Below are 19,255 nucleotides of genomic sequence, written 5' to 3' on the forward strand. Positions count from 1 at the left end.
CTTAAAATCTATTTTGTCTGATAATAATATAGCTACTTTAGCTCTCTTTTGCGTGTTTGCAGGGTACCTCTTTTTCCATCCTTTTACTTTAAGCCTATTTGTGTCTTTGACTCTAAAGTATCTCTTAAAGACACCTTATAGTTGGATTATGGTTTTTTAGCAATTCTGCCCATCTCTGCCATTTGATTGGAGTGTTTAACCTATTGAAATTTACTGTAATTACTGATAAGGTAGGATTTACATCTGCTCTTTTGCGCTTTGTTTTCTGTATGTACTATGTCTTCAACTCCTCCTTAAATGGAGGCTCAGAGTCAGCCAGAAATAAGAGTATAGAGCCTTCTTAGGTCTCTCCTGGGCATGCATATATAGCCCTAGATATGAGCATGGCCTTTTAGATTCCCAGGAATATATTGAAGCTTTTCAGAGCTCCCTGTGAACATCCGCTTCTTCAGTTTTTCCTTTTAAGTTTTTTGGTCAGACTATGGTTAGCCTCAACTGGTCATGCCAGTCCAGGCAGCCAAATTGTTAAACGGTTGCCGCAGATTGATTGTGACACATGCCCTGTGGGTAAGCTGCTGTTAACACAGAGTGAACTCAAGTTGCCAGACAGATAGTGATGGTTCCTTAGGAAGGTGCTTTTATAGAGTTCCAAATCCATGTTTCTTAGAGCGGCTGCTAGGCTGCTTGTTTTCGTAGCTACTGTAGTTGCAAGACTATTAGTTTACAAAGCTACTTCAGAGGTGGAGAATGTGAGCAAGAATTCGGGCAAGGTGAAATACCGCAGTGGTTGCTATTCTTACAAGATTCAGCTGTTTTTCTTTAATAAACACTCTTCACATTGCTGCGAGCCTTTAATTGATTTCCAGAGTTCTGAAAAAGTTGATTTTGATAGTTTTTGCCAGGATTCTTGTTGCTTTTATGGAGGAATGGAGTGTCAGAGGCTCTTACCCTGCCATTCCAGAAATGAGGTATCACAAATGTATATGTTGGGACTTCCCTGGTGGTCCAGTGATTAAGACTCCCCCTTCCAATGCAGGGGGTGCGGGGTTTGATCCCTGATCGGGGAGCTAAGATCCCCCATGCCTTGCAGCCAAAAAAAAAAACGGAAACATAAAAAAACGGAAGCAATATTGTAACAAATTCAATAAAGACTTTAAAAGTGGTCCACAGACACACAGAAAAATGTATATGCTGAATGAGGATGTCATTCTTTACAATGATAATGTTATCTGATAACATTTTGGCTATAAACGTCTTAGTAATAGTGTCTTGGTTATAAGGTGTGTCCATGCTGGTGGGCAGTAATAAATGGTTTCTCTTGGGCCACTTAAAGATCATAAAGATCCTTTAACAACAGCATTTCAGACGTGGCTTTTTCCTGCACAGTCCACAGCTCTTCGAGACCTTAGCCTTTGTGTTATACCGTCAGGTCACATCTTAGGAAGCTATGACAGTGATTCTGCTGTATCACATACAGTTAAAGCCAGTTTTTACTTTGAAGTTATTTTGAAGTCATAACAAATGTAACATGCAGTGACTACTGCCAGTTCTACTAATCTGAGGCAACACTGCACTTCTGATCTGCAGTTTCCTCATGAAAGAAGAAAAATGAAAGTAACTGCCCAGAGCTCTTATGAAGGTTAAACGAGATAATTTTTATGCCTTATCCAGAATAGAGACGCTTTCAATATGCTATGCTCGATTCTGTAGGATGTACCAATAATCCATGGCTCTTAAGCTAACAGTGCAGATTTGCCTCTTTGTCAGAATTAAGGGTACATCTGCATGCCTAGATGACTTTGCAGCAGTCCTTTCCTGTCATCAGATAGGGTGAGTTGGTGGGCCTGTATAGAGGAGCTTGCCCTTTTTCAGATAGGCTCTGTTATCGCATGACTAAATGAGCCTTCCCTAAATGAAGGATCATTAAGGGCTCTCTGAAACCAACCAGGGGGGAAAATGTCCACTGTGATAACAAGTGTTGATCATCTTTAGAATTCTGAGTGCATGGAAAGGTTGCTTTGAAAAGCATGTGGCTTTGTTGTTCTTGTTGGTCATAAAGGGGTTTTGTTGTAAGACTTTATACTTTTCAGAGTCAGTGCAAAAAAGGAGGACCTCTCTCTAAATAGCTGGGTAAGTCCTTATAATGCTTAGAAAACCATTTGGGATCATGGGGCCATTTGCTATGACTTAAGAAGATTTAAACAAAGCCCAATTCCTATAGAAATTGAATTGATCATCTGAAAAATATTACAGCTTCTTTTGAACTTAAATGTTTATTTTTAACTCTATACTTGTATGAAGGTACAGATATAAATACAGTGCCTTAAATAAGTTACTAATTTTTGGATACTTTTTGTTTTGCAAAGTTTAACCAGAAACTCCTCAGCTATTAAGGAGAGTATATGTTAGAACCACTTACTCATAAGTTGAATCTCTTCTAATATAAATTATTATTGTTGAATTAATAACATTGTTGACATTCTGTAGGTTGGTTCAGGTTTAACCTTTCTCCAGGAAGGTTCTATTTAACCTTTCTCCAGGAAGACTAGTATGATTTGTTTTTAGTATTGTTTCAAAAGATTTTAGCATCTTAACTGAATATAACTAGTTATTACCTTAACAAATATAAACATTTTAAGTACACAGTGCAATTCTGCTTATATTTATGGGCAGAAAGATGTTAAATTAGGCACTACATTTAACTGAATGGTCTCTATACATAGTACTGCAGTATCTGGGTTTACGATATTTAAACATTGTGAGTTAGATTTTGTCTTTTGTCCCCTTTATACCAAAAGTCAAGAAATCCAGGGGAAGTCTAGATTAAAGTTATTTCTGTTTACAAGCAGAAGAGTGATGCAGTAATAAAAACAAATGCAGTACAATTTTGTATCTGCCACTTTGCTGTTTTGTTTTAGGAGAAATGGCACTGCTTCTTGTGCTCTAGCACACTTGTTTTATGACCATAATGGTAGCTTTAAATTTTCTTTCCGCCACTGAAATATTTAAAAGTAAGAATATTTATTCCATTCTAAGAAAACTCTCTTCCTTTCCCTATCTCTGGATATTTGAGTTAAATATAGTCTTTTTTTTTTTTTTAATAAATTTATTTATTTATTTTCGGCTGTGTTGGGTCTTCGTTGCTGCACGCGGGCTTTCTCTAGTTGTGGTGTGTGGGCTTCTCATTGCGGTGGCCTCTCGTTGCGGAGCATGGGCTCTAGGCATGCGGGATTCAGTAGTTACAGCACGTGGGCTCAATAGTTGTGGTGCACGGGCTTAGCTGCTCCGTGGCATGTGGGATCTTCCCGGACCGGGGCTCGAACCTGTGTCCCCACGCATTGGCAGGCGGATTCTTAACCAATGCGTCACCAGGGAAGTCCCAAGTTAAATATAGTCTTGATTGAACTCCTTTAAATTGTATTATTTATGTGAGACAAATGTGAAGACCTCGGGTTTAGTAGTACAGAATATAAATCAAGTGATTTGCCTAAAATTGATTAAGGTTAAAAATATCTGATCCCTTTCTCTGTAATAAAGGTCTGTATTTTATACTGTGCTTCATTCAGTCTCCATTAACCTTTTGTTTCTTACCTCTCCATGGATTTTTTTTTAATTTAAGATTTAATTTTTTAGAGCAGTTTTGGGTTTACTATAAAATTGAGAGAAAGATACAGAAATATTCCCTGCTCTCACACATATATAGTCTGCCCTGTTATCAACAATTGCTCCCTAGAATGACACATGTTTTACCAAGGATGAACCAATCTACTTTGACGCATCATTATCGCCCAAAGCCCATGGTTTATCTAAGGGCTCACCTTCAGTGGCTTTGGACAAATGTGTAATGATACATACCCACCATTACAGCATCACACAGAGTACTTCCACTTCCCTGAAGACACCCCGGGCTCTGCCCGTTCATCCTTCTCCGGGGCCCCCACCCCTGGCAGCCACCAAGCTTTTATTGTTTCCATAGTCTTGCCTCTTTTCCAGAATCTCCATATGTTTACAGTGAAGTCCACAGAAAGCCAAAAATTAAAAGAAGGTCAGCTTGGTAGTCAGGAAGCTTAGGGATACATTTATTAGTCCAAACTTCAGTGTTTATTTTAGATATACTTAAAGTTTATTTCTAGCAAGAAGGTTGGGAGATTATGCTTGTGTTAACATCTAGTTATGTTTGTTTCCCTCAGACACAGACAGCAATTCTGAGGATTCTGGAAATCCATCCACAACCAGGTTTACAGGTTATGGTTCTGTCAACCAGACTGTCACTGTCAAGCCACCTGTTCAGATTGCTTCATTAGGAAACGACGATGCAAACCTTTTAGAAGATCCCTTAAGCTCACCCAAGTATCAGCATATTTCTTTTATGCCAACTTTACACTGTGTCATGCACAATGGTGCCCAGAAGTCTGAGGTGGTCGTTCCTCCACCCAAATCTGCTGATGGTAAAACAATAGGGATGCTTGTTCCTAGCCCTGTTGCTCTCTCTGCAATAAGGGAGTCCACGAACTCAACCCCCGTCGGAATACTAGGGTCAACAGCTTCTACTGCAGAATCAGAAAAGCACCTTGAATTACTGGCGTCCCCTTTACCTGTTCCATCAACATTCCTTCCACATAGTAGTACTCCCGCTTTGCACCTCACAATTCAGAGGCTGAAACTGCCGCCGCCGCAGGGATCTTCCGAGAGTTGCACGGTGAACCTCTCCCAGCAACCAACCGGGAGTCTGAGCGTCGGATCACCAAACACTGCCTTTATTCCTGTTCATAATCCAGGTAGTTTTCCAGGATCTCCTGTTGCTACCACAGACCCCATCACAAAATCTGCATCTCAAGTGGTAGGACTAAATCAAATGGTGCCTCAGATTGAGGGAAACACAGGGACAGCCCCTCAGCCTACCAATGTGAAGGTAGTTCTTCCAGCAGCTGGCCTCTCGGCCGTACAGCCACCAGCTTCCTACCCCTTGCCAGGCTCTCCCCTTGCTGCCGGGGTGTTACCCAGCCAGAATTCCACCGTCCTCAGCACGGCGGCACCGTCTGCCCAGTCCGCGGGAGCAGGCATCAGCCAGGCCCAGTCGAGTGTTCCTCCCGCGGTTCCTACCCACACCCCCGGTCCCGCCCCAAGCCCGAGCCCTGCTTTGACACACAGTACTGCGCAGGGCGACAGCACGTCTTACATCAGTGCTGTGGGAAACACGAACGCCAACGGGACAGTGTTGCCTCCACAGCAGATGGGCTCAGGTCCTTGTGGTTCTTGTGGGCGAAGGTGCAGCTGTGGGACCAATGGAAACCTTCAGCTAAATAGTTACTATTATCCTAATCCAATGCCTGGACCAATGTACCGAGTCCCATCGTTCTTTACTCTGCCATCCATCTGCAATGGCAGCTACCTCAACCAAGCACATCAGAGCAATGGAAACCAACTTCCTTTTTTTCTGCCTCAGACTCCATATGCAAATGGACTGGTGCATGACCCAGTCCAAGCCAACTATGGCATGCAGCAGATGGCAGGATTCGGGAGGTTCTATCCTGTGTATCCAGCACCTAATGTAGTCGCCAGCACGAGTGGTTCGGGGCCCAAGAAGAATGGGAACGTTTCATGTTACAACTGTGGTGTGAGCGGGCACTATGCACAGGAGTGTAAGCAGTCGTCCATGGAGGCCAGTCAACAAGGTAATCATGAGAGCTCCCAGAGGACTTGTTTTTGAGTGTGCCCGTCCCTCCCTCCCCTGGTGATCACGGTGATCCTGTTGAAGCAGAAAGAGGTGTTGTGTGTTTGTTTACGGATGTTGTGCTCTCAGTGACAAATCATAAAATGCAAACGGCAAAACCTAGCGTGGACACACACAGGACACACACACAGCACAAGGAAGTTCAGAGAAATTCAGTTCCCAATTAAGGAATAAACCATAAGGCACTTCTTAAGGAATATAATGGGGATTTGCGAATCTCTTGCTAGCAGCACTTTTTTTTTTAAAGCTACAATCCTGTGTCATAGAGTAAGCAAAATTTTTAAATGCTGAAAAACTAGGAAGTGATAGTCATCTGACATGGAAGATTTTTAGTTGTCTGGGTCTATCTATGCATAACCACCTGGCCTCACGCTACACCCTTCCTTCCCAGCAGACTTTTTTTTTTTTTCAGTGCTATTGCATTTTAAAAGGCACAAAATATTTAAGCACTGGTTTTTGGAGTAAGGAGATTCAAACTGAGTTTAATATTATTACCACCAGAATAAAGAAATTGTTCTTCAATAAGTACGTGTAAGATACCAAGTTCAGTGTAGACCTGAAACTGTTACCTTTCACTCACATTAGGCTTTTGTCATTTTGCCAGATCTCACACAGAAAAAAGGCTTGACTTGGGAGTATGTGCTTGACATTTTTTAAGGGAAAATTGAGTTTGATAGCTTTAGGTTGAACTTAAAGCACAAACTTCATTATTACTTTTTTAAAGTCATTTTATGGACCATTTTGCGGTCCGAGTATTGCCGAAGGAGCAGCGGCTGAGGAGCATGCCCATTTGATATCTTGTAGTGGTTTGTGATGCATTGCATTGTACGCAGTGACTTAGCAGTTCTGTCTTTCCCATTTTAGGCACTTACAGACTGAGATACGCACCTCCCCTCCCCCCTTCTAATGATACGTTGGATTCTGCAGACTGAAACAAGTAAAGCTTGCCTACTTAATACACTGAAGTGTGGGGAGTCATGGTTGGGGTGTGGAGGGGAGGAAAGGAAAGGTATTTTGTTTGTGTTTCTTTGTCTATACATTTCCTAGATTTCTATGCAGTTGGGAGTTTTCATTTCTCTTGTACCAAAATGTCCAAAACAAAAAAGAATGCATTGCTTTTGAGCCTCTGGTCTCCTGGTACAACAACAGGCTTATCTGTATGATACATGTAATTTAAACATCCAAACAGACTACCAAAAGGAAAATGTTGATGCGTGCTTTTTTTTTTTTTTACACTGAATACTTGCTGTGTGCAATGTTTACTGAATCTTTAAAACTGTGTATTTGACCTTTTTTAGTAACACTGGTGACAGTCCTGTGGTTTTGGAAAAAAACTTTGCTTCTTCCCCAGTTTTTCTCACTTTCGTCCTACACTCCGCTTTTCTCCCCCACCCCCACTCTTTCCAGTGGCCGCAGGAGTGGTTGGCACTGCATTGTCCACACTTTGTAAACTGCTCTGCATATAAATTGAGGGTAGAATGTTTCACCTTAATCATAAGGGAGAATCACATTCCCAAAATAGTGTGTATATATGTAATAAACAGCACCACGTAAATACATATATGCAATGCTTGTTGTCCAAATAAAAATTAAAACAAGTGGAAGAGAGAGGAGGAAGTAAAATCATATGAAACTGAGAAAATATGACATATGAAGTGGACAAAGAGCTTTTTCTTTAAAAAAAAACAAAACCTTTTTACTTCATCATACTTTTTTAGCCTGTTGCTTCAGAGAGACATAAAGTGAACAAACTAGTGTGAGTGTGGTTCTTCTGTGTGTGTGTTTGTCATGAAAATCAACAGCCAATTTTACCTGTAGTCTACCACTGTGTCATGTAAAAGAGACACTTGAGTCAAGATTTCTTTTCCTACACCAACTGTTACAGTGTTCCATTGTGTTTAAAATGTGTATGCTTTATTGCAATCTGAACAGAAGCTCTGCGTTTCTACAAAAGTCAGGTATTTGTTCCCTAACTTGTCTCGTAGCAAAGTCACTTTTATAACAGTTTACCACTATGCTTGATTATAATGTGAAAGACTGAATTCTGCGTGTGTTAAGATGGTATGAATCACGTCAGTGTCACATCACTAAGTTTAATGCTGCTGTTTAAAAACAAAAGTTTTTTTAAAGCCAATCTATGTACTAAATTGCTTCCAGGTAATTTTTGATTTCCTAAAGTGCACTGAGGTTATCTGGAAGAACGGGGTGCAGGTTTGGACTGCTGCATTCAACAGCAGTGAGCAGCTACCACTGTAGAGTCGCAGGTTGAGGGCTTGGGGTTGGGTTTGTTTCCCCATCCTCAGTACAGGGCAGAATCGACAGATGTTTGTTGTGTGGGGTCACATTGGTGTGCAGCAGAGGAACTTGAATATCTGGTCTCGGTTCAGAAGCCTAACAGATTGCCAGACAAAAGGAAACACTTGAAGAAAGAAGCTTCGTGTAATGCTTCACAGATAGAATTTATATTTATAGCACCAATGTACATTTTGAAACCTTCTTTCCAGGGTGGGAGTTAAAGGGGAAGGAAGGGGGGTGTGTGAAGGGGGGGTAGACGAAAGCTTTAATTTAAAAAGAGAAGAAGTCCGAGTAAAGGAAATTATTTTGATTAAATGTATTTTGTTTGATCTGGGTATTTTTGGACCACATTATTAAATTAATTGTTGAGCTGCAGTTGAGTTGTTCAAGTGAGAGTTTTGATAAGCCCCATCTGGACCGCATTGTGAACCATTGCCAGTTGTACTTTATGGAGCTTATTTTATGATTTAAAAGACTGTACTGTACATAGGAGGTATGTTACCTTCTCCTTATTTGTATGTTTACCATATACTTTGATATTTGAAATGTTATGTACTGGAAAGGCCACTTATATTTCTAGAACAGATTGGATTTTATGCAACCTTTTTTCCTTGAATTAACAGCAATAAAAAAAATGAAAAATGGCTTAAGAATTGTGCTTTATTGCAAATTTTGTAAAAGTGAAAGATAGGAGGACATCATACCTCGTGGGTTTGGGGTTTTTTCCCTTTTTAAAGAATCAACCCGTTATTTTCCTGCAATGTGGGCAGTGAATCCCCAAGTTACTTACCATCTGGAAATGTTTCCCACAAGCAGCCTTACTATATATATGTCACCTGTGTGACCGCTGAAAGAAGAGTCTGCACTTCTGTGCTTCCTGAGCACACACTGTGTGCCAGAGGCACCGTGGCGGCTCAGACAGAGTCCTTATCACCCAAGAGCGGTGTTTCTGGTTCAGGCCCTCCCTCACCAAAAGCGTAGAGGACCTAACTACTTCCTCAAATTTATTAATACCATTTTGTTTTCCAGGAAACTCTCCCAATAGAGTACCTTTGAATTACATTGGTTCTGTCTTGCATAATCCAGTCTCAAGTCAGTCTTTACACAATCAGTAATTTTATAAGAGATTGTGGGGAGGTGCTTTCCACATATCCATGCATCAGTCATGTCCTCTGGTGACGACGGATGTCACTCGGCCCAGCCCCTCCGGTTGTCCCCAACGTTCTGTGCAGTGATGGACACTAAGAATGATTGTCCTGAGCCACCTAACGCACGTTCCCTCTGTACCCAGTTGGGCAGTGGGTTCGAAAAGATCACAGGACCCCGATGGCTTTTCCGTTAGCCAGCAAACAGGCACCTACACGTAACACACGGCAGTTATGGACCCGCCTCCAGTTAACTCACACACCTCCTATCATCACCTGTGTCCCTTAACCGACCCTTCTCCTTCCTGCCCCCACTGCGCAAGGTCACCACTACTCTCAATTTCACTATTCCTCTTTTCCCCTCACATTTTACATCCTCCTTCCCCAAATATACAGTGTATTTCTACTTTTCTTGAGCTTTTTAGAAAGGGTACCCTTTACCTCGTCTTCTGTGACTGTCTCTACTCATCTGGCTTTACAGTCCTGATGTTGCATTCCTTCAGTTTGTTCATTTTCACTAACTTTACAATATTCCATTGCATTGGGGGAGAATAATACACACACACACACACACACACACGCACACACACATCCATTCTGTCAACAGACATTTGGGTGGTTTTCACTCGTTTGCTCTTGTAACAGGAGCAGTTTTGTACCAGTCTCCTGGCTTGTATGTGCGAGAGTTCCCTGGGATATACATCTAGGAATGCAAGTGCTGGGTTGTAGGACATGCCAAGTATTCAGTTTTCCCAGATTCGCCATGTGGTTTTCCAAGTGGTTTACACTCTCACCAGCAGCATGCATGCCCCTCAGTCCATATCCTGATGCTGTGATAGTGCCCGGGGCGGCTTGGGGAGGGAGAAATAAGTGTAGGCTTGGAGGGATTTGTGTGAGGCTTCATGGAGGAGGTTGAGTGTGGAGGAGAGCCTGACATGACAGCACGGGCGGGGTTTGGACCAGTGTGGACCGGGGGCGCGCTCTAGGAAGAAGGTGTGTGGAAAGGCACAGGACCCGAGGTGATGGGTTGTGAGGTCGGGAGGTGACACAGGCAGCTGTCATAGAGGGAACATCTTGAAAGAGTTATGAGATTTGTGGTTCAGTAGGTAAAATAGAGCCAGACTGGAGAATTTGGAGTTGATTGAGTGAAAAATTGGAAGTTGCCATTTTTAAGTAGAGAAAAAATACGTTGACGATAGTTTTTGAAAGAAGGCTTGGAAGTTGAGAGACCGGTTAGGATGAGGCGACAGGAAGGAAGAGGATGGAAGGAACCCTGGGCTTCAGAGCCACGTTTTCCCCAGATAGAAGATGAGCTGGTCTAAGTTACGGCTGTGAGGATTACATAATATATGGGAAAGGTCCAGCATGATGAAGTAGCACCAAGGAGGCACCCAAATGTTAGTTGAATTCCGTTTCAACGCACAGGAGAACTGTGATTCTGTTTTCAGAGACGAGGAAAATGTGGATGAGAGTTAAGTCTGTGTGAAGGCAGTGGTTCTCTGGGTGGCAAGGAGCCTGGTAACTGTAGTTCTTCCTTATATTAAGCTTAGTTGTTTCCGCTCTGTCCACTTATAAAAGACAAAATATTTCTTGTGCTCAAAAATTAAATCTATGTGGAGGTAGCTATGGGCTCTATATCCATGGGCTGAGCCTTGCAGTACCAAAGTAGAACAAGGTCTTACAAGGCAAATCCACATTTAATTTTTTATGTAAGTGCTAAACATCTAATTTTTCTGAGAAGTTTCCAAAAAGGTTAAAGCACAGTATAAAGTAATTTCTCTCTCTCTTTTTTTTTTTAACAGGTAGCATCTAGTACTTGAGCACCACCATCCATTTGAGCTTGGAGGACACCTTTTTTCAATTCTACATACTGATTACAAAAACATTTAAGGTTAAGGCAGTGAAACCAAATGGAGGCAAGCTGTGACAGTAGTTAACCCCATAACCCTTCCATCTTTCCTCTCAAAGGATAAAGAAAAATGCTGACTCCCTCCGCCTACCCCACCCATAGAAAGGGCCCGTTTCTGTCCAGAGAAATGAGTTGAGGTCTGGGGGATGAAAGAAGAAAGAGGTGCCCTGACCGTAAACATGGTGGCTGCACCTCTGGACCTTTCCTCGGGGATGGAAGACAGTCTGAAGTTGGGTTCTATTATGAGAATGAAGGGCTCCGGGGCCCGAGATTGAGAGGCAGGTGTAAACTCAGATGAGGGCGTGTTCTCACTGCAGTGCCCTAGACCGCCTGCAGAGGGCAGCACCATCCTTTCCCAGAGCACGCCCGTCCGCTCGCACGGTTTGTATACCTAAGGTCAATCGAACATCAGTATTTTAGTATACCACTGCTTATGAATCACAGCTGTTGTACTCATATGTGCAAAAATAACTTTTCCACGTTTCAGGAAAAATAGACCTAATTCTTAAATGCTGTCCTCTTTTGAAAACTGTGAGCCCCTACATTGGAGCATGGGTACACATGACGTGAACTCTGTGTGTATGCAAATGTCTGTCCATCTTGGAAGCAAGATGGCTTTAGGCTCCCTCGTTCCTGCTCTGGAAAGTGGGGTACATCACAAGTGTAGGCATCAAAAATCCTGCCTGCCTGCAGTCACACCTCTTCTTCAGTGACTGCTGGCCTCAAGTCTCCAGAGCTCTTAATTCTAAGATCCTGATTTGCTACTTGAACTTTGGGGGTGGGGTGAGGTGGGGGGCTGGGTGGTTTTTCATTGTCTTTCTTTTTCCTCTTGCAGCTCCGACTTGATCCACTGTAAAAGGTCTCGCTCGGCCAGCCTCTCCCCAAAAGAAATTGCTAATTGGGAAGCAGCGCCGCCTGGTGGGGGACGAGGACAATGCAAGCAAGCGGACGTCATTGCCCACTTGACCTGATGTAGAGAAAATTGAACGTAAGGCAGAAAACATTTGAGATTGTAAACCTGTGCTCAAAACCTTAAAGAATGCAGGCAACTGGCCATAAAAGTAATTTGAGCGGTCTCCTCTTTCAGACATTGCAATCTCAGTTTGTTATAAACATCTTAAACGCATTGATGGTACTTTAGAGTTTCCTTTGCACTTTTCTCTGGGCTCATTGGCCTGCACAACTGTGAAGGGTATGGGGTCTCCCTCCTCCCTATTTTACAGACTAGGAACTCAGGGTTCAGAGGGGTTAAGTGCCACAGACATGCCACCAGTGATGAAGGCCAGGCCCCAACTTCAGATTAGTGCTTACCTCCTGCCCCACTTCCTGGCCTGCAACTGCTTCTTCACTGACCCCAGGGCAATGACCTTTTAAACCGTATAAAGCGATAGGCACCCATGGTCTTAAGAACCATGGGGCCTCTGGGTTCCTGAGAGAGGAGTGGGCTGGGTCCTGGTCAGTCAGAATGTCTTTTTTCTGTATCTCTGTTGAAGGGGTGAGGGAAAGTTTGCAGAACTGGGAGACCTCAGTACTTTTAGAACTAGGCTTTCGGCGTTTGCCTGTCTCAGATGAATTCAAGGAGCAGCAGCTGTTGCCTACATCCAAGGTTTGAAACATGCAGCAGTATGCTCTGTTGGAACACTGAATCTTGCTCTGCAAAGGTTTTTATTGTCCCCAGATGTCTCGGTGACTCTTGAGCATTTGGTGGCCAGTCCATAATTTTAAGCCTTCAGAAGTTAAGAAGTGCAGTAGCAGGGCACACAGGAAAGATACTTCACTGCTGCTATTTGAAAAGCTCTGACCGTTATATATAGATTGTCCCAAGCACTCCCTCTACCCGCCACCACTACTCAAAGACACTCCAAAGACCAAAAATGACAGAGGCAAAGTCACCTTCAAGCAGGAACAGTGACAGTCACACCCGCCCCAAAAGCCTTTCTGGATGTTAAGAATGCCACCAGGTCACCTAGTACTCGGTGCTCATTCTTGCTAGCGTATCAGGGTTGGGTATTTGTGACATGGTAACTCACTTTTGCATTGGAAGCCTCCATCAGATGGACTTGTACAAAGAGGTGGCGCTGGTAAAGCCTTATTTTCAGCACCCACCCACAGTACGCATGACCTTTCTCAGGCTCATTTACAGAATGGGGATAACATCCACTTTGTTAGAATAGTTATAAGGATTGAATCTGACAAAATACATAAAGCACTCAGTGTCTGGCACACAGTAGGTGCTCAGGACATTCGTGATGGTGGCGAACGCCTTCATGCCCAGCGGGGGGCAGGCATGTGTCAACCTCACCACAGCCATATGAGGTGGGTACTCTGCTCCATCTTACCGTTGGGGAGGTTGAGGCATGAAGGCCGCCCAAGTGTCTGAGGGCACAGAGCGGTTCAGTGGCAAGGCTGGGGCTGGAACCTGCCGCTCTTAGCCCCCAGGCTCCTCCAATTCTTTGTGCCCGGGTCACAGGATGCTACAGGCATGGTGTGACAGTGCAGGGCACCCCGCACTGGGGTAAGGTAGGCAGAACTCAGGCCAGCTCTGCCGTAAACTCTGTCGTCTTGAACACCTGGCCCTCCTGGACCTTCATTTTTCTTACCCGAAAGCTAAGTGTTGCTTGGAAAAGAGTGGTAGAAACTGAGCTAAATGACCTTAGAATTCTGTGGCTTGAAGCTTACTTTTTCACTTTAAGTGATTTATCAAGTTTTTATAATTCTTTACCTTTACACTTTTGTTTTAACTGATTTGAAGTCCTCTTTGGGTGTGGCCAGGAGCACAAACCCCAGCTGTCACCATGTGCTAACAGGACAGGAAATGTTTCCAGGTCCTTAGGGAGCGGCAAGAGAAAAGACCCCAATTGGGGCTGGCTGGGCACTAGGTGGCAGCACCGGCTTCTGACTGTGTCTGGTCCAGCGGAGGAGCAGGTGCTCTGTCCTGTCCTCAAGATTCTAGGTTCTCCTCTACTTGTACTGATAAAGTTTTCACCTGGGGGGGCCTTCCAGTCAAAAAACGAAGCTTGCGTACCGAGTCCTGTGCTGAAGGACACAGGGTTAGCCGTAGCTCACAGGTCAACAACACGTAGAGATGGACAAACTACGGTCCACAGCTAAGAATGGTTTTTACATCTTTAAATGGTTGAAAAGAATACGTTTTCATGACGCATAAAAAAATTATATGAAATTCACATTTCAGTGTGCACAAATAAAGTTTCTTGGAACACGGCCACTCGTTTGTGTCGTTGTGGCTGCTTTCGTCAGAAATGGTCAAGTTGAGCAGTTACGACAGAGACCACGTGGCCCTCAGAGCCTGAGGTACTGTCTGTGCCTTTATGGAAAAAGCTTGCTGACCCCTGACACATAGCAACCTTCTCCAAGTAAAGGTGCGCTCTCCGGTATCTTTCAGGTCCTACGTGCGAGTGCAGGAATTTCACTCTCCTTTTTGCTGCTGGGTCTTCTTAGCAAAATGAGATCACCTCTGGTGCACACAGTCCATCAGCTGTTTAGCAAATATCTCTTGGCTGGGAGCTGAGTGTCACGAGGGGCATAACCAGCTACAGCCTGGTCACAAGCCGTGGGGTCTCAGTGGGTGGACAGGTGAACTCTGCCTGCTGAGAACTGGGAAAGGGTTTTCAAAGGACAACATTTCTGCTGGGCCAGAAAGGGAGAAGTGAGATATTCTTAGTGAAGAGTTAAAGAGATGGCAAAGAAAATGTCATCGACTTCAGGAGTGAGAGGGTGGGAGGAACAGGCAAGGGCAGGTGCGGGGCAGCAGGGCATGAAGACGGGAGGGAGCCAGACGGGCAAGGGTTTGGAAGAAAAAAACATGGATTCTTTTGCTCTTGCTGAATTTGTGGTGCTTGAGTGACACCTGGTCATCCAGTGTTTGTCTCACAGCGTGGCCCTGGGTCACCTGCAGCAGAGTCACCTGAAGGGCGTAACTAAAACACACACTCCTCAACTCTCCCTCCCCGCAAACACACACCTAGAGAATGGAAGTTCGCAATGTCTATTTTGGTGGGTGCAGGGGAGGGCAAAGCCGATCCGTCAAAGAAGGCTGAGAAGGAGAATGCAGATAGTGGAGAATGTTCCCTGAAGACCGGAAGATAAACTTTGAGAATGAAATGGTCGTTATTGCCACATACAGTAGAGGTCAGGAGGTATGGCCACGAGCGTGACAGTCACGAGGTCACTGGTAACTTTAAGACAACAGTTATGGGGGATTGTGAGGAGAGCCAGAGGAAGACAGAAGGATGTGAGGATGGACAACTAACCTCACTCTAGTTGCTACTTATTTTTAAAGGCAGTATAATGTAGTGCTTTGAATCCCAAGGCTGTCACTTGAGCCAGGGCCTCTGAGCAAGTTCCCTTACCTGTAAACAAAGATTACAAGAGTGTCAACCTCCTGGGGTTTTTGTGAGGGTTAAAACGTTCCAACGTGGTGCCTGGCATACAGGGAGCACTAACACAATGTTATATTTCCTTTAAAAATACTTTCTTATTCAGAACCTGCCTTCCTATTTTAGGGCCTGTCAGAATTAGGAATGCCTCCCTTTGGATTATGACTGGGCTTTATTCTTTCCTGTTAGCTATTTCTGTTTTACATAATTGCAGTCATCCTATACACGCATTTTATATCTTTTTTTTGTTGTTGTTTACAGCTGATAAGCCAATATCAACACTTTATTACTAACTAAAGTCCACAGTTTACATCAAGGTTCACTCTTGGTCTTGAACATTCGGTGGGTTTTGACAAATGTATGATGACGTGTATCCAGCATTGTAGTATCGTACAGAATAGTTTCACTGCCCAAAACATCCCATGCTCTGCCTATTTACCCCTCCCTCCCACCCCTGGCATCCACTGATCTTTCTACTGTCTCTATAGTTCTGCCTTTTCCAGGTGGTCATATAGTTGGAATCACACAGTATGTAGCCTTTTCAAATTGGCTTCTTCCACTTAGTAATATGCATGTAAGTTTGTAAGTTTCCTCTATCTCTTTTCATGGCTCAATAGCTCTTTTTTTTTTTTTTTTTTTACTCTGAATAATCCACTGTCTGGATGTGCCAGTTTGTTTATCCACTCACCTACTGAAGGACATCTTGTCTGCTTCCAGGTTTTGGCAATTATAAATAAAGCTGCTCTAAACATCCCTGTGCAGGTTTTTGTGTGGATGTAAGTTTTCATCTTACTTGGGTAAATACCAAAGAGTGCGATTGCTGGATCATATGGTAAGCTATGTTTAGTTTTGTAAGAACCTGCCAAACCGTCTTCCTAAGGGGTGCCCCGTTTCCATTCCCATCGGCGGTGAACAGGAGTCCTTGTTGCTCTGCATCCTTACCAACACTTGGTGTTGTCCTTGTTTGGATTTTAGCCGTTATAAGTACGTAGTAGCACCTTATTGTGTGAACTTGCAGTTCTCTAATGACATAAGATGTGGAGCATTTTTCACGTGTTTGTCATTTTTGGTGAGGTGTCCAGATCTTTTGCTGATGTTTTTAAATTGGGCTGTTTATTTCCTTATTATTGAGTTTTAAGCATTCTTTGTATATTTTGGACACCAATCCTTTGTGCTTTGCAAATATTTTCTCCTTAAAAGCATTCTTTTAACGCTTTTTTCTTTTTATTGGGATGAAACGGGAATGTGAGGCCATCAAGGCACAGAGCCCAGAGGGTCCCCCTGTGTCTTTACTCTTCTCAGACGCAGCGCCATACATCTCCAGCGGGCGTCCGGCAACATGTCAGACGCGGGATCCCGTAGTGGTTGCCAGGTCCTCAGTGCAGAGCTGGGGGCGCACTTGGCAACTGGGGTGGGACCCTGGAGGCTTCCAAGTACCTCCTCTGAAGGGACAACCGGCAAGATTAAGCGGCTGGGCCACCACTGGCCCTTTTATTACTTGCCCAGAGAACAGAAATTGTGGGTCTACAGCGACATCCCTTCGTAACTTCTTCAACCTTATTTGGGACACAGAGGACCGAGTTCCTCCCCAGTGTGTTTACAGAGACGTGCACGGCAAAGGAAGCAAGCCGTTTCCACGCCGGGCTTCAAGCAGGGCTGCCGGCGTTGCCTGTGCTCCTCGGTGTGGATGAGCTTCCTTTCCGCCAGACACAAACAGACCTTGGTGGGGCCTTGGCGGAACAAGAGACAATAGTGCTTCCCCCAGGATGGAAAGTCGTCACCCCGCAGCAGACGGGAAGTTCAGCTCCACAGAGGGGCTTTGCCTGTGGGTCTTCAGATCTCCCCTCCCACCCACCCATCTCGTGATAAATTGATGCAATGCCTTAATGCTTCCACATAGCTGAGTATCTTCTCTGGAGCTCAGTATCGAAATAGGCATATTTCTGGCTACATTGAAAACCCTGGTGAGGAGGAAGTGAACTACTCTAGAGTGTGTGTGATCCAAGCGGAAATAAATCATTGTGCCCAGCTCGTTCTGAATCCCAGTTTCCTCTTAAGCCAGACTTTCCACCTACTGGAAAGTGGAGGTGTGTTTACTCTAGCAAAGATGGTCTCTTGATTGAAAACAGTTGGAAAAGGCCCGTCACGTGGAGGGAAATTGGTGGAGCGCATTGTTTCTCCCAGTGCCGTCCGGGGAGCCCCTTGGGAGGCCTGTGAAATACGGACTCCAGCACCACCACCACTGCCCCCCGGCCCCCCCTGCACAGGATGCCTGGCGGAGGGCGCAAGAGCGAGCCCTTCACAAGCTCTCCATTCCGAATGATGCACAAAATTTTGAAAATCATTAAGTTAAAAGCACAAACTTCAGAAGCCTAAAAAGCTGGCTTTAGATCTTGACTCTGTCACCCAGTAGCCGTGTGACTTTGGACAAATATTTAAATGGCTTCGTTCTTATCTGCAAAATGGGAATAATAGCAATGGGGTTGTGGAGACCCCCCAGTGCCTGCACAGCTACCAAAGCTAAAGTGCTTGAAACATGTACTGATGCACACAAGAGATCCTCAGAAGACAAGAAAGGGGGCTTCAGAAAGTGTAGGCTGTCCCCCTCCTCTACTGTGGGGTTTTGTTTGTTTTACACGAAGTAATAATGACTAGCTTTTATTTGAGTCCATATCATGCACCAGGCATTATCCTGAGCACTTCCACGTATTATTAACCCTCAAGCCTATAAAATAGGTATAATTATGATACCCACTTTATAGATGGAGAAATCGAGTCAAGGACAGGTTAAGGAACTTGCCCACTCAGTTTCGAAGTCTGCATTTGAATGCGGGACCTGGAGCCTGGAGCTCTCTTCTTGGGCCTCTAGCCCTTAAAGACCTGACAGTAAACTGATAGAGAAAAATGGAAGTCCACTTCCTGGGTAACAGTGGAAGTTTAACTCCTCTTCAGCAACCACATGGTAAGCATGGAATGTTCAAGTAATTATTATTGTGGAGCCCAAGGCAGAACAATGTTTTCTCTGACGAGCCTTACAAACAGTATCCTTTCTGAGATGCTCAGTCTAAACCCGAACTGTCCAATCTGGTAGCCAGTAGCCACAGATAGTTATTTAGGTCAATCGGTCCCTTGAAGAGACTAGAGAGTCCGGATGTAGACCCACACATATGCCCAAAACTGATTTTTGACAAAGGTGCCGCGGCAGGTGCAGTCGGCTGACCTCGGGCGCCCAGGGACTGACCGGCTGCAGGGCTGGGGGCGGCGGCGGGGCGGGTGAGGAGGGGCCTTCTCAGCGACCCCCGCGGCCTCTGCCCCCCTCCCCCCGGCCGCGTGGATGCCCCTCTGCGCTTCTCCTAACCCATTTTAGGACCGAGAGAGCCGCCCAGGGGATCTTCCCCTGGCGCGCCGCCCCCAGGGGTGTTGTCCTGCCAGAGCTGAGGATGCTAAATGTCCTGACAGAGGCCCGCACCACCAAGGATGGTCCCTCCGGAAAGGCGATCGGGCCCCGGAGGAGGCCTCGCCCCGCCCGCCGGCGCTCGGGGTCCACGTGGAAGCCTCACCCCGCCCACGCGCGCTCGGGGTCCACGTGGAGGCCTCACCCCTCCCGCCGGCGCTCGGGGTCCAAGTGTAGGCCTCGCCCTGCCCACCCGCGCGCGGGGTCCACGTGGAGGCCTAGCCCCGCCCTCCCGCGCGGCGTCCGTGTGGCGGCCTCGCCCCGCCCTCTCGCGCCCTCTCGCGCCCTCTCGCGCTCCCTCGGCCTGCGCGGCGGCCCGGA

At 45.1% G+C, this 19,255-nt stretch overlaps 1 protein-coding gene across 1 annotated transcript in view; it reads left to right on the forward strand.

Moving 5' to 3' along the window:
* ZCCHC2 (zinc finger CCHC-type containing 2) overlaps window positions 1-8,674 on the forward strand; it is a 49,295-nt gene extending 40,621 nt beyond the window's left edge. Inside the window, exons 13-14 of the mRNA XM_030868116.2 lie at window positions 4,191-5,675; window positions 6,599-8,674. Of these exons, the coding sequence (XP_030723976.1) occupies window positions 4,191-5,675; window positions 6,599-6,666 (1,553 nt within the window). The 3' untranslated portion in view covers window positions 6,667-8,674. The remainder of the gene's footprint in view (window positions 1-4,190; window positions 5,676-6,598) is intronic.
* The last annotated feature ends 10,581 nt before the right edge of the window (window positions 8,675-19,255 follow it).

The sequence above is a fragment of the Globicephala melas genome, chromosome 13, assembly GCF_963455315.2.
Source record: "Globicephala melas chromosome 13, mGloMel1.2, whole genome shotgun sequence".
NCBI lineage: Eukaryota > Metazoa > Chordata > Mammalia > Artiodactyla > Delphinidae > Globicephala > Globicephala melas.